This window comes from Triticum dicoccoides, chromosome 1A, assembly GCF_002162155.2.
Source record: "Triticum dicoccoides isolate Atlit2015 ecotype Zavitan chromosome 1A, WEW_v2.0, whole genome shotgun sequence".
Classification (NCBI taxonomy): domain Eukaryota; kingdom Viridiplantae; phylum Streptophyta; class Magnoliopsida; order Poales; family Poaceae; genus Triticum; species Triticum dicoccoides.
The window spans coordinates 400,914,874-400,939,023 of NC_041380.1; the positions used below are offsets into that span (position 1 = coordinate 400,914,874).

Below are 24,150 nucleotides of genomic sequence, written 5' to 3' on the forward strand. Positions count from 1 at the left end.
ATGATAACACAAATCATCGAGGGGCAATGATGGTATTCCTCATCATGAATTTGATTGATATTCTGGAAGAGCTCAGAATGTTGATAATTTTGTCGAGAGGTTTCATGAAGATGTAATCGATCGGTGATGACATCAACTCAAAGTAATTTTGAAGCAAAAGGGTTATAGGAACCATGGGTACGACACAAACTCGAAATTAAGCTTGTTGTTCAAGGCGAAATGATAAGGTGAGGAAGATGTACGTAAGCTTAGCTCATCGTCGGAAGTTGCTCCGGGCATAAGGACCAGGTAGCCCAGTTAAAAAGTTGACATGATAAAAATATAGCCGATCAGGTTAGGAATGATGTGATGAGGTATAAAACTTCCCAGTATCAAGTACTAGGTGTAATGCCAGAAGGTAAATCGGAGTAGAGGTTGGACGGGGAAAATGATTTGCAGAGGGTAAGTATTTTAACTTATCCAGTAAATGGAATCAAGGAGGAAATATGGTCGGAATCACGATAGAAAGGATCAATTCATGGAGACAAGATGAGCTTGTACCAAAGAAATAATTATTTTTACGAGCAGCTTCCATGATAAGTTCTACATCGGGTCCATGGGCATGAACACAAAGGTTCAAGGTCGACTCCCACTTCTACAATGCATAACCTTTCATTTTACTTCTCGCCCTTGATGAAGCTGTAGTATTGAAATTTTATCGAACGAAAAGCCAGTAGAGTATAACTCGCATAACTTTTGAGTTCACACAGATTAGGGAAGGCATAGGTTCAACCCATCAGGGCATCTTAGGAACATATATCATAAATTTCGAGAATAAGTAACACAAGCTCGGTAGTAGAGCATGCTTGAGAAAGCGGAGGATACAATTTACCAAAAGCATTATGTATCCGAGGAAAGGCTCACAAGCTTATTGGATATGAAGAACATTGTCGAATAAAATCCGAAAAAGGGGGGTCTGGTGGTCCACAAGGGATCTGATGTGCGCATCAATATTCAACCAGAGGAAGAAAGAATGCCAGGAGATCAGATTATAGAAACAACTGACTAACTCAAAGCTCAATTGCAAAGGAATTATGAATTCCAAGACAAGGGATCGGAAGCAATGCTCTAATTAGGGATGGATAGGTAGAATAGCCTTAGGGGTGAAATTGATGGCGACTTGATTGATCGAGATTCATCACATGTTAAAATGACGTCTGAGCCGGAAGGAAGAGTTCTAGGATCTGATTGAGGATTGCGAGCATTCTCAACACATTGTATCAACGGACTCAAGATGATAATGACAAAAGCTGACAGTAAGATTACTAGACTTATGGTATTAACCATAATGCAAGCAAGAAAGAAATTCAAGAACAATAGGCTGTTGAGGATTTTCACAAGAACGAATGGTATTACGAAGACTTCTAGGAAGTACAAGAATCAACTGAGGATGAGCGGATACTCGATAGGTGCACAAAGTTATCCGTAGGGGTATTCAGATGACAAGGAACTGAAAGGAGTAAGCTCAAAGGATTCTCGGAACAAAGGAGAGCAGTTCAGGGCATCTAGTAATAACAAGATCAATGGGATAGAATGTAAGATTGGCAAGTGTGTGTAGTTATCCATAAGGATATTTCGGTGGTAGGGAATTGCAAAAGCGATGGGCACAAGTCCTCAAACGAACATCGAAGAGTATCTTCAAAGTCTTATGATGAAGCAGGCGATCATATGGAATGAAGTGGCTCTCCGGGATGAAGTGGTTACGAGAACCTAATGTCAGAGTTAGCAAAATCGTTTAAACCGAATAGATGAGAGATCAGAGTCCCAGAGTATATACGAGGAGTAAAAGATCCTAATACCACCCAATGGCGACGTGGGCCCATAAGCCACACAGCCATGTTAGTAAAACAGTTTTTGGACGACTAGACTCAACTTAGGCCACGGAGTTGGAAAGGGCGCTACCTACAGGTAGTCGGTTCTGATACCAACTTGTGACACCCTCGATTCAATCGTACACTAATCATACATGCAAATGTGTACGATCAAGATCAAGGACTCACGGGAAGATATCACAACACAACTATAGATACAAATTAAAATAATACAAGCTTTATATTACAAGCTAGGGGCCTCGAGGGCTCGAACACATAAGCTCGAAAACACAAGAGTCAGTGGAAACAACAATATCTGAGTACGGACATAAGTTAGACAAGTTTGCCTTAAGAAGGCTAGCACAAAAGCAACAACGATCGAAAAGGCAAGGCCTCCTGCCTGGGAGCCTCCTAACTACTCCAAGTCGTCAGCGGTCGTCACGTAGTAGTAGGCATCCTCCGGGTAGTAGTAGTCATCAGTGGCGTCGTCTGGCTCCTGGGATCCGTCATCTGGTCGCAACAATCGGGTATGGGGGAAAAAGAAGTAGCAAAGCAACCGTGAGTACTCATCGTACTCGCAAGACTTACATCAGATCTAAACTAAGTATGCATACGTATCAAAGGAAAGGGTTGTATGTGTGGACTAAACTACAGAATGACAGAAGGGAAGGAGAAAGCCTAGCCTATCGAAGACTAGCATCTTCTGGAAACCACCATCTTGCAGCAACAGGAGGGAGTAGAGTAGCATAAAGTAAAGTAGTAGAAGTGTTATCAACCTCGGCCAGAGATCCTTTCTCGACTCCCTGCGGGAAAGCAATCCCAGAGCCATACTATGCATTTCTCATCACAATCCATTTCTCATCTCAAGTATCCAGTTCTAGTTGTATCGATCGGGATACAACTCCAAGTGTTCGTTACTGTAGGACAGGCTATCGATAGTTGTTTTCTTCCCTGCAGGGGTGCACCAACTTACCCACCACGCTCGATTAACTCCGGCCGGACACACTTTCCTGGGTCATGCCCGGCCTCGGCCAAACAATACGCCACAGCCCGACCTAGGTTTAATAGAGGGGTCAGCATGCCGGACTAAACCTATGCCCCCAGGGGTCATGGGCCATCTCCTCGGGAACTCCTGCACGTTGCGTACGCGGATGGTGAGCAAACCTAGCTACCTCCTTCAAAAGGCAGGTGCTTACCAGTCCAACCCGGCGCGCGCCGCTTAGCCGCTGACGTCTATTAAGCTTCGGCTGATGTATACAACGCAGAACGCCCATACTATGCCCACGTGATGGTTAGTGCTATCAGGCCAGAGGCCCCTCGGATCAAATATCCAAACTGTAGTGGATTAGGAGCACGCGGTAACGAGCAGAGACTCACGATCGATGTGACCCCGCCGCCCCATCTCGAGTACTTGCGGCAAGGGCTAAGAATGCCCGGCCATGCCTCGTAAGTATTTTGCGGGCACCTTCCAGGTCAACCCGACTCCACATCACTCGCTATTAAGCTCGCGCCGGTACCCCTCAGGGCCTACCCACCTTTAGTAACATGGTTCAGTTGTAAAGTCATATTAACCATAGTAATTGTGTGTCTAACACCAAGGGGAAAACCAGAGGAATCACCCTCGGTGAATTCCACTCGATGTAATCATCAAGGTGAACGTAAGAGGATTCACCCTCGAGGTTCACACTTGAGGGGTTGCACGACAGAGCCGTACCAGAAGTAGTTAAGGAGGAAATCACCCTCGATGACCATGACCGGATAGCTACACTACAGAGATCTCATCAGGAGTGATGTAAGAGGTTCCACCCTCGGCACTCGATGGTAACTCTGCAGAGTCGTACAACTAGGGGGTGATGTGCGGTGTCGGGGCCTGGACGTCGATCACGTTGATCAAGTCATCGAACATAAAGCGAGGCAACTGGGACAAGGTGGGGTCATTGATGGATCACTATCCAACCGATACTAAGCAGTTTAGGATAAGCAGGTAAGGTATGAAAGCAGGTAACAAAAACAGGCTATGCATCAGAGTAGGATCATACATAAAGCAGTAGCAGTTCTAATGCAAGCATGAGAGGGAAAGAAATGGGCGATATCGGAATGCTCAAGGAGGATTTGTTTGCCTGGTTGCTCTGGCAAGGAGGGGTCGTCATCGACGTAGTCGATCACAGCGGCATCATTGGTCTCGGGGTCTACCGGAGAGAAGAGGGGGAAGAAACAGTAAATACAAAGCAAACAATGCATCACAAGGCATAACATGACAATAGGCAGAGCTAGGGTTGCCCTAACTTAGTACTACACGTTGCAGACGGAGGGGATAAACATCCGAGGATGAATTCCCAATGTTAGTTGGATTCCAGACCGAGGAAAAGAGGGGGGAAGTTCCATGTTCAGCATGCCAGGGGCATGTGACAGATGAACTGACCGCGTATTCGGATTCGTTGGATTTTTCTGAGCAACTTTCATGTAGAAAACATTTTCATCCGAGTTACGGTTTAATTTCTATGAAATTCTAAAGATTTTCTTATTTTATGAATTTATTTTATTTACAGAAAATGATATATGATGTCAGCATGATGTCACTGTGACATCAGCGGGTCAACAGACGGCTGACCAGGTCAAACCTGACCTGTGGGTCCAGTGGGACCCACATGTCATAGACAGAGGGCTAACAGAGTCTTAAAACTAACTAAACAAAGATATTTAGCAGGTGGACCCCACCTGTCGTAGACTAATTAGATAAACTAATTAGTTTTAATTAATGAAACATCTTAGTCAGAGGGTTAAGCGGTGGGGCCCGCACGTTAGTGGCTGGGGCCTGCCCAGTCAGCGCAGTTGACCAGGTCAACTGGTCAACAGGGGACCAGGAGCCCCACTGGCAGTGACCCAGGGGGTGGCCCCAGGTGTGCCACGTTGGCGGCCGGCGCCGGAGTTGCTCCGGTGGCCTCCCGCGGCGGCAAGCTCGCCGGAGACGCTCAGAATTTTGCTACGGGGCACCGTTTCACGCGGTTCGGAATGCGTTCGAACACGGTCGATGTCGCGCGTCGAGTGGTGGCGTTAGCGCGGCCGGACTTGGCCGGAATCGTCGCCGACGATGAGCAGAGGCGGCGGCGCGTACGGGTGCTCGACGGAAACGGTGCTACGGTGGCTCGAATCGGGTGCGGCTAGGCTCGTTCAGACGCGGGAGAAGCGGCGCATCCAACTGCGACCTTAGCTCGGGCGGGGGCGGGTTGCAACGATGACGACGTCGAGCGGGGCGGACGGCCGGAACGGGCGTTGGCGGGGATCGGGCTACGGGGCTCGGCGAGGGCAACGGACGCGCGCGTTGGGCCCCTAGGAACCCCAGGAGCACGATGCGACGCTCGGCCTCATGTGAAGGCGCCCTTGGCCACGGCACCGAGCTCGTCGGCGGCAACGCGCTCGGGCGACGGCGGGCGAGCTAGCTAGGAGGCGCGCGAGGGCGAATGGAGAGGGGAAGGAGGGGAAGAAGCTCACGGCGAGTCTGTAGGGGGACGGCAGCGTGCTCGGGGAGGACTCGGTGCAGCGAATCGAGGCGGCGGCGTCGCGATGGCTGGAGAAGGGGATCGGGTCGCCGGTGTTGCTGTGCTGCTCCCCGACTTGATCCAACGGCGCTGGACGAAGGGGTCGGCGGTGCTGGATCTTCCGGACAGATCGGCGGGGTCGGAGGGACCCGGTGGCCGCGGGCTCGACCGGCGCACGGCAACGGTGGCGCTCGGGATGAACGAGCGTGTGAGCGAGAGGGGAACGAGCAAGAGGGAGGAGGCGGATCTGGGTCTGGCTAGGGTTTGGCAGGGGCGGGAGGCCTTATCCGCCGTGGGAGACGATGGGGAGGCGCAGGATGGCCGGCGCGTGGCCATCGCGGCCACGGGCGGCTGGCCGTCGTCCACCTCCCCTCTGTGAACAAAGGAGGAATATGAGGGGGGTAGGTGGGCTAGGCCTCACTGTAGTTAGCAGGCCTAAGTGCATAGTGCACTTCGGTCTTTTTTTTCTTTCTTATCCTATTTTTCTTTTTATTTAATAAACAGAGGTGGGTAAGAAAATGTTGGGCATGCTATTTACTTGGGAAAAATATGGGAAGTTCCCCTTTTATTCCCTGGTTGTCTTAGACTGTGCCACAAATATTTTAGAGACTAGAAGAATTCATTTGGTATTTTTCATAATTAGGATAGCATTTAAAAATGCTGAATTGGTGATGTTATAATTGCTAATGCTCATGTTTGCACAAAAGTGATGTTGTGTTCCTTAACAAATAATTGTTATGGAATTTTAGCAAATGATGAACATTTTTCCAGCAACTTTTGAGCAACTTCAAACTTCACTTGAATTTGAATTGACCGGAATTTCAAATGGGATATTGAACAAAGGTGATTAAGCACTGTTTGGAAAAATGATTAGCTTAAACATAGAGGTTACTGTAGCATGATACTGGGGGTGTTACATGATGCCTTTTAGGGGATCGGTTAGAGATGCTCTTAGTTACGTGGCAGTTTCATTCTCTCTCTTTTCGAATTGTAGTAGTTTCTTTGTGTTGTTTTATTTAGTTGGAAGATCTAACTATCTATTTTTTATAAAATCAATTAGGGGAAAGATTCCTCATCTGAATATATTGTTCAAACATGTTAAGATAAGACTCATAACCTTCGTTGATAGTTGTTTTTTTAGGATACACACATGAAGTTATGCAAACATCATGAATATACACCAAAGAAGAAAAATGAAAGCCGGATTTTTTTAAGTTCACGAATCTCTAACGGTCTGGCAAACAAGACAATGAACACGAGAGAGAGAGAGAGAGAGAGAGAGAGAGAGAGAGAGAGAGAGAGGAGAGAGAGAGGACAAAAAGTTAACTCTAGAGTAGCACTAACGTCATCGAAAGGCATGATGATACCGAGACTCAATGAAATGCAACAACAACAAATGCTTGCTTGGCAGACTTCAACAAGCCAACAATCAGGAGTAGAAGGAAGTCAACAAGTGTCGTCTACGTACCTTGACCCCAAGCTACGCCACCACGATAATCCTGAGCGCCTTGCGGTTTAGATTGGGCATATGCACCAACGAAGAGTATCATTAAACTTAGACCACGGTGAGAACACAAAGCTTCAATCGATGAAGACATCATGGAGCAAGTTGCACCCTGCTCCCTACTCAAGGTTGTATCATTCATTTTCATATCTTGTGATATAACTTGTGTAACCTTCTGCTGCTTACTTCTGCACTTAGTTGAACATACTATATTTAGGATTTGTGCTTTAAGATGTCCACTTAGTTTAATTCACATCAGGATAAAGCTGAATGTGTATTTTTTTGGCTATTCGCGCCCCTCTAGGCGACATCTTGGTCCTTTCACATGCCTCTCTACTAACCTTAGTGTTGGCTAATAGGCCGGGGAGTAAAAACTCCTCTAGGATCATGATACCACATCCAAAAGTCACTTTGATTTCTTGTGCACAATGAAATATTCCGTATGACCTCAATATCCATTGAAAGAAAGAGCCATTCTAGTTCTTCGTATTCTATGTAGTAGATGTATGATTTATTAGTTCGCTCACTCCTCTCGGTGGATGATGAAGACACACAGTTGGTTGTAAATGGTCCATCTGGGAGGAGCTAATTGTCCTCCAAAGGATCAGTATTATCATCATTGCCTCTAAGTTTTTATCAAACCTTGCTTCAAAGTGTCACGACCATCCAATATTGCCCTCCAGACCAACGACAAATGAGAGCCTCCAGGCGCTATGAGAAAATCTCCATGAGCAAATTACTTTGCTTTTAAAATTCTCAAACTCAAACTCCCTGTGCAATTTTCCTATAATTCCTTTGAGCAACCTCCTCTACAACGCCTTATGTGCCAAGTTGCCCCATAGCGCTCACGTCACTATCTTAGTGGACCGCGCTCGTTCGTGTTGCTCCTTCCCTTTGTTTTTTCCCTACACTAGCCTTCTAAAAAACACCATTTGTTGGCTAAAAAATCCGATTGCTACTAGCTTGTGATGGTTCATGGAAAAACCGACTACCTTTTTTTACCAAAAATATCATACATTTAAAAAATGTTCATAAATTTAAAAAGTTCAAAAATTCTTAAAATAATCATAAAAAGAAGTTCATGAATTTTCAAAATGTTTGCAGATGCAAACCTTTTGTATTTGGAAGAAGTTCAGGAATTTAAAATATTTAATGAATGTTAAAATGTTTGTGACTTTTTTAATATAACTAAAACAAAATAAATTGAATAAAAACTGATAAGCCAAAAAAAACAGAATAAAATATCCGACTGAAAAACTATGCTGGAAGCTTCCAAGAACCGGCAGGACTATGTAACCAAAATCGAGCCATTTCTTGGAGCTTCGGAACACCGATATGATATGTGGGCGAACTTATATATGGGCCAGCACATACTGAACACATTAATTAGCGCTTAATGCGGAGAGCTGGCGCTCACGGATGCCTGCTCCCCGGCTCCCCGCTCGCTCCTATTCAATCAGTTCATCGGTGGACCAGTTTGACTAATTGATTTGTTTGTCAGGTGGATTATTGATCGTGTACTTCAGAAAAAAATTGTTTTAGAAAAGAGTTCACAAAAAAGTTGATTTTCTAAAAAAATCATGAAATTAAAAAGATCACCAATTTTTTTTGTGAATATGAAAAATTTCACAGTAATTCAGAAAGAACTTCATGAAATCATAAAAAACATAGTTCTGGAAAAATAATCACAAAATTGGAAAAAAGTTTGTCAGTTTTTAAAAAAATCAAAAACTTGAAAAAAGATCACATATTTTGAAAAAAAATCAAGAATACAAATAAATTTCATGAAATTTTAAAATATTAATGGATTTTAAAAAAATCAACCATTTTGGGAAAAATATTGAATTAAAAAAGTCAATAGATTTTTAAAAAAGGTTCGTACAAGTTGAAAAGAGTTCGTGGATTTAAAAAAAATCACAAATTTGAGAAAGTTCACTAACAGAAGTTAGCAAAAAAATGAAAAAGTTGACGGATTTGAAATAAAATAATAAAAATTAGGGAAAAAGTTCGCAAGGTCAAAAAAAGTACACAAATTTGAGAGAAAGTTCATGAATTTTTTTTAATCCATGCATTTGAATAAAAATAATAAGGAAAAGCCAAGTAAAATAGAACAAAAGTTGGTTCAGAAAAACCAAAAAGAAAAAACTGGCCGGTCCCTACCTTACATGGGACACACAACAAGAAAAGAAAAAAGAAGTAAAAGTCATTGCAGGTTAACTTTCCCAACTGGTTACCATGGGTAGTGCAAAGCCATGAGGTTGCGCAATAATTTTTTGAAATTTAAAAAAGTGAGACTAAATCATCCGCGGGCCTAGGGCAAAGGGGTGTGTGCGCCGTTTGACGAAATATCTTATAACCAGCACTTAAGATGCGGAGTTTTTTTTTTCGAATACGCACGAATGTGTGTGCTAGATATTAGAAAAGAAGACTCAAGATGGCTGATGCAACGCCTGGTGGCAACGCCTTAAAGGTGCGGAATAGGATCGGTGCCGAATGCACCAGAAATTCCGTTGATCGGCGGAGAACGTACCTCATAATTGGAACAAAATAAAACCCGGTCTCACCCGTTAAAATCATGAGGGAAAATGATTAGATTAAAAAGGAAAAATAAAAAAACAGCCGTAGGATGAAGTGGAAGCATAGATGATAGCAAGGGAGGAGCAGGCAAGCCGAATCCCGTGGTTGGGCCGGTTTCACCGAACTTCACGCGGGATGGAAACTGGGCCCAAAACCCAAACTTTCAAGGAAAAGAAGCTGCATGTAAATTCAACTAAAAAACAATGCTGCATGTAAATGGTGGTCTGCGCCCTTTTTTTCGAGGAAGTGGTCTGCGGGTCTCTGACTGGCGAGGCCCAGCACTACATCGGGTCCAGCGAAACACAAGCGCACGCGAAAATCTAGGCCTTGGTAGCAGACTGTCACAGTGGCAGCCGCACCGATGTCGTGGTGAGGGCTGCGTCGCCACGCGGCCACGAAACTGAAACCTCTCTCTCCTCACATCACCATTCACCAGTCAGTTGGGGGGGCTCGTCCTCGTCGTCACCTTCCTTCCGGGGTTCAGGTATGCATGCTGGCCTCCACCAACTCTGTTCTTGCTGCAGCCTAGGAGTAAATGCCCCATGTTTTTGAGGTAGGAGTGATGAGCTTGGAGGAGCCATTGACAGTCTCCTCTTTTGCCTTTGTTGCCAGCATCCAGATCCAGGCCGACCTGGTCTTCTCCAGAGAGGGAAGGTGATTCATTCTCTCTCTCTGCATAATGCCTTGATCCAGTATGCATTGATTGGTCCAGAGAGGGAAGGTGATTGATCCGGTATGGATTGATTGACGATTGAGTAGAGGCTTTCCTTTCTTGGTGGGTTTTAATCCAGATCGGCACGAGCAATGCGAGCCCCGAGTAGATTTTCAGATTAGTCGGCTCTCGCTGCCATCGCCATCGGAGCCATCGAGGATGGGCAGGTGGGGCTTCAGCAGGAAGCGCAAGGAGAGGAAGTGGGGGAGCAGCCGCGGCCATGAACCCGGCGACAAGGTGACGGGCGCGCAAAACCTCACCCGGCTGCATTTCTTCTTCTTGTATAGTATGCCTGATTAACGAGAAATCCCAATCCAGGGTCCGACCCAGGGCCTCAGGCACCGCGCGTCGCCGGCGAGGATCATGAAGCTGTACCCGCACCTCACCGCCGGGCAGCGGGAGATGATAGAGGGCGCCGGTTTCGGGGGGCTGCTGCGGCTCCAGTGCCCCACCGTCCCCGCCAGGCTCTCCACCTGGCTCCTCCGGCGGTTCGACACCGAGTCCTCCGAGCTGGTCATCCCCGGCCGGGGCAGGATCCCCGTCACCGTCGACAGCGTGCACCGGGTGCTCGGCATCCCCAAGACCGGCCGCGACGTCGTGTACGGGCTGGACGACGAGAGCATCGCCTCCGTGCTGGACAAGCACGGCGTCGACAGGCCGCCCTCCATGGCGAGCCTGGAGAAGTCCATCAAGCTGATGAAGTCGGCGGACGAGCACTTCCTCCGGACCTTCGTAATGCTCGTGCTCTCGTCCTTCCTCTGCCCGACCAGCAGCCTGAAGGTCAGCCCCCGGTGCTTCCCCGCGCTGGTGAACATCGGGTCCATCAGGGAGCTCAACTGGTGCAAATTCGTTGTGGAGCAGCTCGAGAAGTGCGTCTCTTCCCTCGGCAAGAAGAACAGCGCAGGGGGTTGCCTCTTCTATCTCGTGGTGAGCATTCTGCACAATGATTCATGAGACAAGGAAGGAATATGAATGAATCCTAAGTATAAATTTATTTTATCTGAACTGCACACTGAAGTTAGTCTAACACGTTTAGTTTTATTTTGCAATGCAGATTCTGTACCTAGACTCGCTTGATGTCCGTGGCATGGAGATACCTGACGGCACGCCGAGAGTATCTGCGTGGGACAGGAAGCTGATGGATAAAATCATCGAGATGGACATGAAGAACAATGGATCTTTCGGAAAATGCTTTGTAAGTTCTTCTCTTGGAGTTTTTCCTCTGTAATACTAGCAATGCTTTTTTGTAACTGTTATGATCATCCTCTGCATCTGCTTCATATGTTGCATGCAGTTGAAAAGGGAAGCCACTCGCAAGATCATTTCCAGGGGCGCATCAAGTTCAAGTGCGTCTGTCCTGCTTGGCGACGTCTCGGCGATAGCAAATTTTGTGTCATCAAATGTCCTACCGGAGTACTGTCCACAGGTAACCACCGCCTTTTTTGTGCGAAAATTATCTTCAGTGGCATTGACATTTCCCCCTCTAATGATTTTGTGTGTTTTAACGCGCCTTTGTCTGTAGAAGAAGGAGGTCTTATGCAAGGCTGCGGGTAATCTTTGTGCAAGCATCACGGACGCGCTCGCCAAGTTCATGCGTGAAGTCTCTGGACTTGAAGGCTGCAGCGGAGAAGCCGGCAAAAATGGCACTGAACTTGCAGTGAGAGAAGATAACAATGTGGAGAATGATGGTGACGAGATGGATGTTGACACGCTCCTAGATGATACTTCAGAGCTGGCAACTAAGGACATGGAAGACACGTCGGTCGACGAGCATGAAGATGGAAGTTCCGGGGAGGGCGAGGAAGGTGTTTCGAGCAGTGCGGACTCTGAAGATGATCCTGACTGGGAAGGTTACAGACCCACGCGGACTCATTCTCGACAAAACAGCGTGACACGGAATAGCAGCAACAGCAAAGAGACTGGGGATGGAAAAAATAAACCTAGAGATGTAACAACCACTGGTTCAGGAAATGATGATTCCAATATTCCAGATGGAAACAATGATGGAGTGAACCAATGCAGCAAAGAACATGAAAATGTCGCAAAACCAACATCGCCTAATGTTCCTGAGGATGTGATGGTACCAACTTTGGTTGTGTCACCGGCAACGGAAGAACCTGGAGATGTAGCAACCAATGTCTCCGGAAATGCTTCAGATAATCCGGAGGGAGATCAAGGCAGAGTGAACCAGTGCAGCGAAGAAGAACATGTAAACGTCGCAAAACTAAATCCATCCAGCGGTCATGTGGATGTGGTGATACCAACTTCAGCTGTGTCACTGCCAAGTACTCCTAGCACACAACAGAAAAACAATGAAATGGAGTGTTCCGTTGAGGATAAGATGGCGATCCAGCCTTGCAGCACGCCGTTGGGCGGATCATCTGTGATGGCGTTGGATGATAATGTGACCCCGTCAAAGGAAGACAAGAAAATGGACATGACTCCTGCTATCAACTTTGTTGAAGGAACTCCTGTTGTTGATTTGAGTACCCCGGAAAGTTCAGACAGCGAGTGCACGGTTGTAAGGACCGTAAGAAAACGTTCTCCTGTCAATGGCCCGAAAACGCCCTCATGATTAACAGCTCAGTGGCTGAGATGCTGATGAAGAAAAATGAAGCATTTCCATTGGCAACTTTGGTAACCTTACTCCCATACTCTGCATTACATACTTTAGCTTCATTGAGCCTGCATTTCCTTTTATGTTTAGGTGCCATGTGAAGTAAGTACTATTTACATGAAGAAGAGACAAGTAGCTCAAGCTTTTACCTTAGCTGATAAGCTGTACAGAAATGTGTCATGTTTGAACGGCATAATATTGGTGGAAATATTCAGTCCTTCCACTTCCTCCTTCGTTTTGCTGTTATATTTAACCAAGTTCTTTTCTCTTGTCATCGTTCCTGAACTAAGAGGATAAAACATTTACGTCATCCTTGCTAGCCGTTCTTTTCCTTGCGAGTTAAAGCTGGAAGCCAAGCATTTTTCTTTTTTGTTCTGGAATTACTTCCTCTGTTCATTATTATAAGATGTTGTGGCTATTTCAATATACTAGATTACATACGAACTAAAATGAGTGAACAAACACACTATGCGTCTATATACATCCGATTCAGAAAAAAGTTCGAACCTCTTATAACAGTGAACGGAGGGAGTACTTGGCACTTGTTCTGACTTTGCTACTGCAAACCTGGCATTCTGCTCTGCATGTTTTGAATTTCCCTTTTCTTCTCTGCGTTTGAGCATGATTTGACCTAATCACATGTGTTCTCTTCTATCTTTTTCCACAGGAAACTGCAATAAGGGGCACCCAATCCACTGTCGAAAACGGTCTGCCGGGTGAGACATGATCAGTGCCTGTCTGCCTGAGATGCTGATTGAAGCCATGGTATAATCTTCATCATTTCAGCAGAGTGGATGCCTAGCTGGCACTGTGAACTTCTAAGTTATGTATAATATGTATTCTCTCTTGACCTGGCCTGCTGGCTTGTAGTGTTTGCATGTGGCACTCCCCTGGTTTCTGAACTATGCTGGCCTGTACTATAATATGAGATCCATGGATCCATGTTCTTTGCATGGTTGTTTCCAACATCATTCCTCTGTACCAATACCATGTCTCCGGAGTCTCATCAAACCTGGATGTTTCTTCCATGGGCAGCAGCATGTTTGTGAGGTTCAGGCAGGTCATGAAACGGGCAGGTAGGATTCTTGTTCCGTGGATGCATGCCAAGCCGCGAGCGCGAACGTCCGCGGAACCTGCGGTAGTAGATAGAGAGGATCATGAGAAGATCTCCGCCGCGGATTGGCAAGTCCGGGCTGTGATCTGAATCCGATCACTGGACCTTTGCCGGGTCGGGTCTGTCGGTTGGTTTGTTTCGGGTCCAACGCATCGGCCGGACCATGACGACGACCCATGTGGCTGCTGCTACCGTCGCCGTTGATCTCTTCCGGGCACCGAACCAGGTCAAGATCAGATCAGATGGTGCGTGCAGTTGTCCAGTCGGCGCGACTCGTTCAGACTTCAGACCAAGGGATGGAGAAGCAGACAGGCTTTCTGATCCGAGACTTTCTTGCAGGCAAGACATCAGTGCGTGCCGCTGCAGTACTTATTAAACTTTTCATCATCACCTCACTCTCAAAAAAAAGGAGCTAATACTTCCTCTTCCTCTATCCACGTGCTTTAACTTTGACTGTAAATTTAACCATCAAGACCGATTGCGGCGGGAGCAAAAATTATATCAGTGAATTCGTATTCGAAAGAAGTTTTCAATTATATAATTTTTTCTCCTGCCGCAGTTAGTCTTGTTGGTTAAATTTATGGTTAAAGTTAGACCTCGGAAAACACGGGCGCACTATATTTTGAAATGGAGAGAGTAGTATCTTATCAGCGAGGAAAAGACAGGTTGAGCAAAAGAGGGGGCAAGGTGTCCCGGCTCGCATCCACGGAGCAGTGGTTAGTCAATGACGGCCGCTCGGGCCTTAAGGCTAACTTCACCGCGCGACCTCAAACGAAGGTCCGTTTTGTCCGGCTTTTGTCCTTTTGGGTATAGATTTGGGGTCGTGTCCGGGCCTGTCCTGGGATACGGTGGCCGTGCGCCCAGCGCGCGGACACATCCCGCCCGTATCCTGTCCGTGTATTATTTTTTTGCAAGTCCTTAACTTTATTTCATCATTCATTTTTGGTAAATAAAAAATACATCATCACATTTTGACTAGTAAAGCAAGACCAAAGAAAACAAAAACCACAAGAATACATTTTAGAAGATACCCAACTTCCATAACTGCTTCCTTGAGTTGGGTTAGGGCCTTCTCGATGCACTCGTTGTTGATCTGTGGAGGAGGAGGCTCGATCTGGCATCCTCCTTTCTTCTTCAAGCCAGAAGTCGATGTTGCTTCCTCCTCACACCTAGTCTCGTGTCTAGCCTCTAATCTAGCAACAAGTGCACTTGTCTCATTTACAGCCTCTATGCTAGCTAAAAGTGCACGAACATGTACTAAATTTCGCTCTATCAATATATCGATGTACTCTTCTTCCCAATACCAAAACTTGCATCCATTCTACACAACAAAATTTGAAGTTAGCATAACTAGTTAAATCTAGAGCACAAACCGAAGCTAAAGAAAGCGCATACCCCATCGTTTAAGCACTTGATGAACACCCATCCGGGATGTTCCGGCGTTGTAGACACGCGGCGCACGACCATCCTTGGGCAGTGGTCGCACTTAATGAGTGGCATCGGTGCGCCGGCGAGCTTTTGGGCAAGCACCGAGTCCGGCCGACCGCCATTCGTGTATCTGCCGGTGAACCACCGACGGTGCAGATCCGAGCGGCTAGAGGAGGAGCCACTGCCTGCATGTGGCCTTGCGGCCCTGCCAGAGCCTTCCGGTGAGGTGCACGGCCAGTCCATGGCGCGGCCCGGCCTTCCATAGCCGGCCGAGCTCAAGATCGACCGGATCCGCCCCAAAACCGGCCGGCGGGTGCGCAAACCAGGTGGTCGTGGTCGCGTCCGAGCCCGGCGCCGAGGGGAAGGGGTTGGGCGAGCTCGCGTCCGAACTGCACGGCTGCAATGGCGGCGGCAGCGGCGGGAAGAGTGGGGAAGAGTGGAGGAGGTGCGGCCGGAGGGAGGGAGGGGGTGGATAGAAAAAGGCCCGTTTTGTGCCACCGACGGGCAGGCCAGGGGAGGACATGCGCAGACGACCCGCGTGTCCGCGTGATGTCCGTTTCACCCCAAAAACGGCGCAAGTTTGGGCCGGAAATTGGTCAAAAACGAACACAAAACGGATAAAAGTCCGTTTGCTCCCGCACGCTGGGCCGCCTTTTTTGTCACTTTTACTCCAAACGAACGGGACCGGACAGAATAGGTTCGATGGGTGGAGTTGGCCTAATGATGATGATCTCGAACGAACGAATGATCGGCATGGCTCGCTCGACGATCGCTTGATTGAATTGAATAATTATTACGGCTCACTTATCTGTGTCGTGTGGTGGCAGCGGCAGGCGGCAGGCGGCCGGAGGAGACAGGGAGGCGTGCGGTTGCGTAGTTTAGTGGCCCTGCGCACATGGGATGTCTCGGGCTAGTCGCCCTGATTACATTACCGCACGCCCGAATCTAACCAAGATCGCGTCTGCAGCTTGCACGCCGCAAATTAATCATGCGTCGCCACGTTCCTCGCGCTCATTACTAAGTTAGTACACGTACTACTGCAGTTTTTTTTTTTTGAGAATCACGCACTGCACTTGTTAATGACATACTACTAGTACTATACACTCGTACCAGTGTTTACCGGAGTATAATAAGGTGAGGTGAAAGTAATTGGAGATGAGGACCGGCGGGTCGGGGTCGCCGGTCCACATCCTGCACGATTGGTGTGATGGGCGACGCATGTCATGTGTTTTGGCGTACGTGTGACTGGCGCATTTGCGAGTGGACTTTCCTTAGCCTCGCGCCACTCTTATCTTCTCTTTTCTGCTGGGCCGGATTCTCTGCTCTACTCTCTGCCCTTTTTCGGGACGTGTACGCTTTCTTTTTCTTCTTACGAATATGGATGTTCCCTTGTTGTTAAGAACGAGCGCTTCGAAGAAGATTAATATCATATAGCAAAGGAAAATGGAACATTTCCTCTTTGGATGGATTCAATTCAACTCTCCATGCATCATGCATGTCTCATTCTCACGCATCTATCTACTATCTTACACAGCAAAATATCTTACCACAGGAACAGGAAGGGACTCTCTGCATTACGGGGGCGGTAAGCTTCCACAGTTGAACATATTGTGTGTGTGTGTGTGTGTTTTTTTTTTTGCGGGGAAACATACTGTGTTGCGTCTAAACAAAACAGATCAGCCATTGATGTCCAGAGATAAAACACATGCCTCACTCGTACAACAAGACAACACCTTAATTTGTATGCAGAAGTACTAAAACCCATTGCATCACTTGTACACAGGACAACTACTTGTTGGGTGAACAAACGGAACACCAAAAGTTTCTAAGTTCAAACTAAACATGCATGTACTTACTTATAAACAAAAGAAAACAGGATCCTATCCCTAGTTACTTCCTCTCTTTCGCCAGCTATCCTAGTTACTATGCCTGTTCTTCCTATAGATACTCCATCAAGTAGGGCCACTGGATGGTAAGCTCCCAACTCACTAACGCATGACATGACACACCAATTAGTTCATCATGACCTCTGGGCCGGCCTGCCCAGGAACACGGGCATCACCGGGACGGGGCCCCACGGCCCGGTCGGCACGGCCCGGGTCACCATGGCGGCGCGGCTCTCGTCGACGGCCGGCTTGCCGGAGGGCGCGACGCGCTCGCAGGAGGGGCACATGGTGAGCGTGGTGGGCGGCGGCGCGCGCATGTAGAGGTGCGGCGCCGGCGGGGCGAGCAGCTTGAGCGCGCGCAGCTCCTGCACCTCCCGCTGCAGCCGGCGGTTCTCCTCGGTCAGCGTCTCGCAGCAGCGCTTGAGCGACTCGCAGTCCACCTCCGTCTGCTTCAGCTTCGTCCTCGCCCTCCGGTTCTGGAACCACACCTCCACCTGCCGCGGCCGCAGCCCCAGCTGCCTCGCCAGCGCCGCCTTCTGCTTCTGCTCCATCAACGCACGTAGAGCATCCCAAATTTAGACGGATGGAAGAAGAAATATTGGGATCTTTGTTTTTGTTTGTTTGTTGACCTTGGTTGATTTGGTTGGAAGACGGTGAATATAGGAGTACTTACGGGGTTGAGGGTGCTGTGCTCCTTGAAGCTGTCCTCGAGCACGGCGGACTGGTCCTTGGACAGGCGGAGCTTCTTGCGCGACCCGGCGCCGCCGGTCCCGGAGTCGTCCTCGTCGTCGCTGCCCGCGCCGGCGCGCTCCTGCTCCCCGCCGCCGCTCCTCGTCGGCGCGCCGCGCTTGCCGCTGAGGCTGGACAGCGTGCTGTCGGGCGACGACGCGCCGGGCTCCTCGTCCTCGCTGGCGCCGCAGCTGCCCCTCGCGCCCCCCGTGGCCGGCGCCCGGTTGACGTCGATCCCGCGCAGGGACGGCATCTCGTGGCACGCCAACGCCGCCAGCCTCCGGTCATCTGCATGCGAGCGAGGCTGCTCGCCGGAGGAGGCCGGATAGAAGAGGCCGGCGCCATTCCAGGACTGCTGCTGCTGCCGCCCCAGCGTCGACGGCGCAGCAGCGGTCAGAGCACGCTGGGGCGCCGCCGGCTCGACGGGAGACGTCGTACCGGACATGCCGAGACTGAGCCCGAGTCCGAGGCCGAGGCCAAGGTGGTGGTGCTGCTCGGTGTCCCTCCCGTTAACAGTCATCTCCATTGATCTCCTTGTCGGATCTGTCGTCCCTGCTCTCTGCGAGTAACAGTAGCTACGTACGTGAAGGCCGCTGGAGCTGGTGGCCGTGGATTGTGAGGGAGAAGAGCGGAGGGGGGGTGGGCTTTTAAAGTGTGGGCGGAGTGAGGATCAGGGTTCAGAGGGCTGATTAATTATGGAGTGGTGATTGAGATGAGAAGCAAGAATAGTTTAATTTGTGGGGTGGAATGGAGAAAGCTGGTCAGGAATGGAGTATGGTATGGATCGAGCACCAACTATTGGGCTTGTCGCGCGTGGCGTCACCTCCGCACCCTGGCGTGCGGTGCGGTGCAGCAGTGCAGGCAGGCCCAATCATCACCAGCGGAACTTGCTCCCGGTCCCCCCAACCTCTTTTGGATTGCCCCCCTTACCCGATGGTGATACCCGGACCTGTCGGCATGTCAGTGCCGGGGTTTTGCAGAAAACAGATCAATCAAAATCAACGCCCAATCCGTTTCAAACCGCTTTATTTCCACGAATCTAAACAAGTCATTCATTTAGAAAACACTGTTTCTATTTATTTATTTTTAAAAAAGGAGGATGTACTCCGGTCTCTGCATCTGGACGATGCATGCAGCCATACTAGTAATTATTCACAAAGATTATATAAGGTGATACATTAATAAGTCTGAAGCCACCATCTTGACAACACCGTTGCTACTCATATCCCCTTTATGAAGGCGTGCTGAATGTCCGGGCCTAATACCAAACAGGTATAGTACCAAAGCCTAACATTTAAAGCCGGGTGTCCCATCCAAGCCACTACGTGGATTGGGTCTCACACCGATCTGGCACACTCCGAGTGAGCACCACACGCTACAAGGGCCGTCACCTCCATCATCTCTCGGTCCATCCTCAGAGCAGAACTGAAGCACCGACCTTGCCAGGCCTCTTTGCCATCAACGTCACCATGACACCAGACAGCTTCCTTCTCCTGCGCGAGTCCATCTCCGCGCATCAAACGCCAAATCTCCACTGCGCCACGCCGTCGAGATCCGCCACCATCGATGTGTAAGATGAAGCACCGCTCCACCAAAGACGCCGTCCTCTGGTCCCTCGAGCTCGTGTGCACCTCCAAAAATGACGCCCCAAGGAGGAAACGACACCAGAGAGCCGCCGTCATCCGATCTACTGATGTAGGGTTTTCCTCCGAGGTAGCAGAGAGTGGCCTTGAACTTCTCCTCGGCGATGCCTTCAGGAAGGGAACGACGCGGACAACGTCGCTATCGTCGGCCTTGGCAATAGCCAATAGCAGGTTTTCACCCAGATCTGATCGAAGACCTCCATCTCTCATGCACGGGCCGCCGCCATCTTTGCCGGGGTCTGGATGATCCAGGCCGCCGCTGCCATATCTCAGCAAGGAGAAGTCACCCCCACCGAGACCCGCCGGCCGAGCAGGGGAGGCTGAGACCGCGCCTGCAGGACCAGATCCACGATGGATCCGTGACCGCGCCGCCGCCCCGAAGCCAACTCCTCGCGCAGCCGCCTCGGCCTGGCCACCCTCTCGCACCGCCGTCTGGCCATCGCGTCAGACGACGCGCCCTCGCCGCATCAGGCAAGACTCCGCATCTTGCGCTACAGCCGCACGCCAGGAGAAGAAGAAGGGCCCCGCCGCCGCCGACGCGCATCGGGCTTGGGATGGTGTAGGAGGCGGGCGTGGGGTGGGGCTAGGGTTCCCACGCCGCCGCCCGCGAGAGCGACGCGAGGGACGAGGGTTGCATTTTTATTAACTCAAAATATAGATCAAGCAGATGCTCCCGATGATTAGCGCATCTCCGACGCTGACATGCAAATTCCTCGGCTCTGTCCTTTTTGTGTCTGAACGTAGTCCGCGGACATGATACATGAGGGAGTCATCCAAGACTAATTATAAAGTATCTGATTGGGAGGAGAAAAAGTAGATGGGGACCATGCATGCGGTGGCTATTTATGGTGTGATGTCCGGTTGGGAGGAGAGAGGGGAGAGGGAGACCATGACACATATGAAGAGAGAGAAAAGAGAGATGGACTACGCGGAGGCTTTTGTTTGGTCAAATGGATGTCTGAACTCTTATATATCTCTCCTACTTTTATCTCTGCTTTGCGAAAAATGATTGCCCGGACCACTTCATGGACCGATAGAAGTTCTCATTGGATTGCAAAAGTGAATAAGAGCAACTCCAATGAGGCGACCCATTTCGTCCGCCGCCGTCCGTTTGGGTTGGCGCGGATGAAAAAGTCGGCCCAACACGTCGACCCAAACGGACACGCGTCCGCTTTTCGTTCGCGGGCTACCCATTCCCGGCCCATTTTGAGCTAGATTTGCGTCGGTGCGGACACACGACAGACGCGCGCACGCTCACCTTCTCCTCTCCCCGGGCCCGCTGGATGGTGGCTCATTGGCCTCCCCTCACCCCTCACCCCCCAGCCAACAGCAACCCTCGCCCGCCTCCTTCATCACCGACGCCGCCGTCCTTTTTGCCGGCGACTCTGCCAGCCGCCGCCTCCACATCGGCCCAACAACGCCGCTCACTCCCCCCGTTGCCCTGCCAACGCCGTCTTGCCGCCGGGGAGCAAATTGTTTCCCACCGCCGCTCCCCAACCGCACAGCCACCCGCGACCAAGAGGTCGCCTCGCCACCCTGGCCAGATCCTCACCGGCACGCTCGTCGGACGGTAGCCCACTCGTCGGACGTCGGCAGGGTAGCTAGTTGGTTCGTGCGCGCCGCGACTCCCCTCGTCGGCCGTCTCCTTCGACGCCCGCAATATGTTCGACAGTTTGCCAAGGTACGAAAATGGACTCCGTCGATGAGTTATTTTTCCACAATTTCCTTTGTGACTCCGACGATTCGTCGTCCGACGAGGAGGAGGAGATATTGGCTGCCGTGTTGGTCCATCACCACCTCAACAGCCAGCGGTCGTTGTTTCGTGGCCCCATTCCGGGCCACCTTCCGGCGTTGAATCGCAACCGAGAGAGCGGGCATTTCCTTCTTTGGAAGGACTACTTTGATACAACAAATACGTTGTTCCAACATCAAAATTTCCGCCGTCGTTTCCGTGTGAGTAGGCATTTTTTCAATCGTATTAGAGAGGGGGTGGTCGGCTATGATCACTATTTCGAGTGCAAAGAGGATGCTGATACGTCTCCAACGTATCTACTTTTCCAAACACTTTTGCCCTTGTTTTGGACTCTAACTTGCATGATTTGAATGGAAGTAACCCGGACTGACGCTGTTTTCAGCAGAATTACCATGGTGTTATTTATGTGCAGGAGCAAACGTTCTCAAAATGACCTCAAACTTCACGGAGCCACTTTTCAGAGAATAAGAAAAATACCTATAAAAGATGAAGGCCAGGGGGCCCACCACCTTGCCATGAGGGTGGGGGCGCGCCCCCTACCTCATGGGCCCCCTGTTGCCTCTCCGACTCCAACTCCATGTCCATATATTGAGTTTCGGGGAGAAAAAAATCAGAGAGAAGAATTCATCGCGTTTTATGATATGGAGCCGCCGCCAAGCCCTAAAACCTCTCGGGAGGGCTGATCTGGAGTCCGTTCAGGGCTCCGAAGAGGGGAATCCGTCGCCATCGTCATCATCAATCATCCTCCATCACCAATTTCATGATGCTCACCACCGTGCATGAGTAATTACATCGTAGGCTTGCTGGACGGTGATGGGTTGGATGAGATCTATCATGTAATCGAGTTAGTTTTGTTAGGGTTTGATCCCTAGTGTGCACTATGTTCCGAGATTGATGTTGCTATAACTTTGATATGCTTAATGCTTGTCACTAGGGCCCGAGTGCCATGATTTCAGATCTGAACCTATTATGTTTTCATCAATATATGAGTGTTCTTGATCCTATCTTACAAGTCTATAGTCACCTATTATGTGTTATGATCCGTTAACCCCGAAGTGACAATAATCAGGATACTTACCGGTGATGACCGTAGTTTGAGGAGTCATGTATACACTATGTGTTAATGCTTTGTTCCGGTACTCTATTAAAAGGAGACCTTAATATCCCTTAGTTTCCGTAAGGACCCCGCGGCCACGGGAGGGTAGGACAAAAGATGTCATGCAAGTTCTTTTCCATAAGCACGTACGACTATATTGGGAAAAATGCCTACATTATATCAATGAAATGGAGCTAGTTCTGTGTCACCCTAGGTGTAACACCCCGGATGTAACTTTCCCAATTTGTACTCCAACTCTTGCCGTTTTCGGCATTAAGTTATTTTATTTTCTCGGGTTCGGGTTTTTGTCTCCGTGTGTTGTTGTCGTTGTCATGCATCTCATATCATGTCATCATGTGCATTGCATTTGCATACGTTTTCGTCTCATGCATTCGAGCATTTTCCCCGTTGTCCGTTTTGCATTCCGGCGCTTCGTTCTCTTCCGGTGATCATTTCTACCTTTCTTTCGTGTGTGGGGATTAAACATTTCCGGATTGGACCGAGACTTGCCAAGAGGCCTTGGTTTACTACCGGTAGACCGCCTGTCAAGTTTCGTATCATTTGGACTTCGTTTGATACTCCAACGGTTAACTGAGGGACCGAAAAGGCCTCATGTGTATTGCAGCCCAACACCCCTCCAATTTGGCCCAAAACCCACCAAAACCTGCTCCATCATCTAAAGCGTTCGATCACGATCGCGTGGCCGAAAACCGCACCTCATTTGGACTCTCCTAGCTCCCTCTACCTATAAAATAGCATCTCCCCCGAAATTTTTCGGGTCATTCCACCCCTAACCCTAGCCCCGCTCCTCTCCACGCGGCCGGACACGTCTGCCAACCGCCGGACACATCGCCGCCACCACTCAAGGACTACCACGTGGCCCCTGCGTCGCCGCCCACCGCTCCGGCCCGGGAGGCCCGCAGCCGGCCCCGCGGGCCCATCGCCACGCCGCCCGAGCGCCCGAGGAGGCGCCTGCTCCTCCGCTGCGCCGCCCCGCTCCGGTGGCCGGAGTACGCCGCTCCGCCGCGCGCCTCGCCGCCAGCCGCCGCCGCCCTTCTCCATCGCCGGTGCAGCCGCCACCTCGCCGGCGCGAGCCAGCCGCCGCCCGTGCTCGCCAGCCCAGTCCCCGCGCCGCCCTGCACCATCCTCCTCCTCGCCGGCTCTCCGCTCCGGCGCCGCCCGCGGTCCACCCCGGCGACCCCGAGCTCCGGCGACAGCGACCACTCCGGCGCCCGAGCTACTACAGTGCGTGTGCGCTAGATCTGGATCAGGGTGAACAGTAACCCTAGGGTTGACCCCGAATGTTTCCTAAGTCTGCAGTTCAAGTGCTCATGTTCATGGCCTCGTAACTTTGCATCCGTAGCTCCAATTCATGCATGTAGCATATCAAAATGTTCATCTCAGAGAGTGCATCATTTCATTCCAGTGCGTCATTTTCATTTGAGTTCATCTTGATGCCGGAAATGCTGTTAGAAGATGGCTACTTGAGATAATTGTCAGATCTGCTACTCTATTTAGCTTTTTGTCATTTTTGCCATGATTAATGTGTGCATGATATGCCCCTGAGTTCTACATATGTTTTGTTAAGGGTTTTGTCATCTTTCCAGAGGTGCAACCCATGTATTTTTGTGATGTGTGTGGTGACTAGCACGAGCTTGCAAAGTGGTGCACTTGTTAATTCTGTTTCAGGGACTTGGCAATT

The 24,150-nt window shown here is 49.6% G+C and overlaps 2 protein-coding genes across 2 annotated transcripts; one reads left to right on the plus strand and one right to left on the minus strand.

The window, feature by feature from the left end:
• The first annotated feature begins 9,832 nt into the window (after nt 1–9,832).
• Nucleotides 9,833–13,752, plus strand: LOC119275863. The gene is made up of 8 exons (XM_037556791.1): nt 9,833–9,954; nt 10,083–10,124; nt 10,262–10,419; nt 10,501–11,109; nt 11,237–11,377; nt 11,477–11,608; nt 11,705–12,819; nt 13,467–13,752. The coding sequence occupies exons 3-7, from the start codon at nt 10,342–10,344 to the stop codon at nt 12,755–12,757; spliced, it is 2,013 nt and encodes a 670-aa protein (XP_037412688.1). The 5' UTR covers nt 9,833–9,954; nt 10,083–10,124; nt 10,262–10,341; the 3' UTR covers nt 12,758–12,819; nt 13,467–13,752.
• Nucleotides 13,753–17,058: 3,306 nt separating this feature from the next.
• On the minus strand, nt 17,059–18,627 carry LOC119275871 (homeobox-leucine zipper protein HOX1-like). The gene is made up of 2 exons (XM_037556801.1): nt 17,901–18,627; nt 17,059–17,769 (listed from the first exon to the last, which is right to left on the minus strand). The coding sequence occupies exons 1-2, from the start codon at nt 18,480–18,482 to the stop codon at nt 17,362–17,364; spliced, it is 990 nt and encodes a 329-aa protein (XP_037412698.1). The 5' UTR covers nt 18,483–18,627; the 3' UTR covers nt 17,059–17,361.
• Between the last annotated feature and the right edge of the window lie 5,523 nt (nt 18,628–24,150).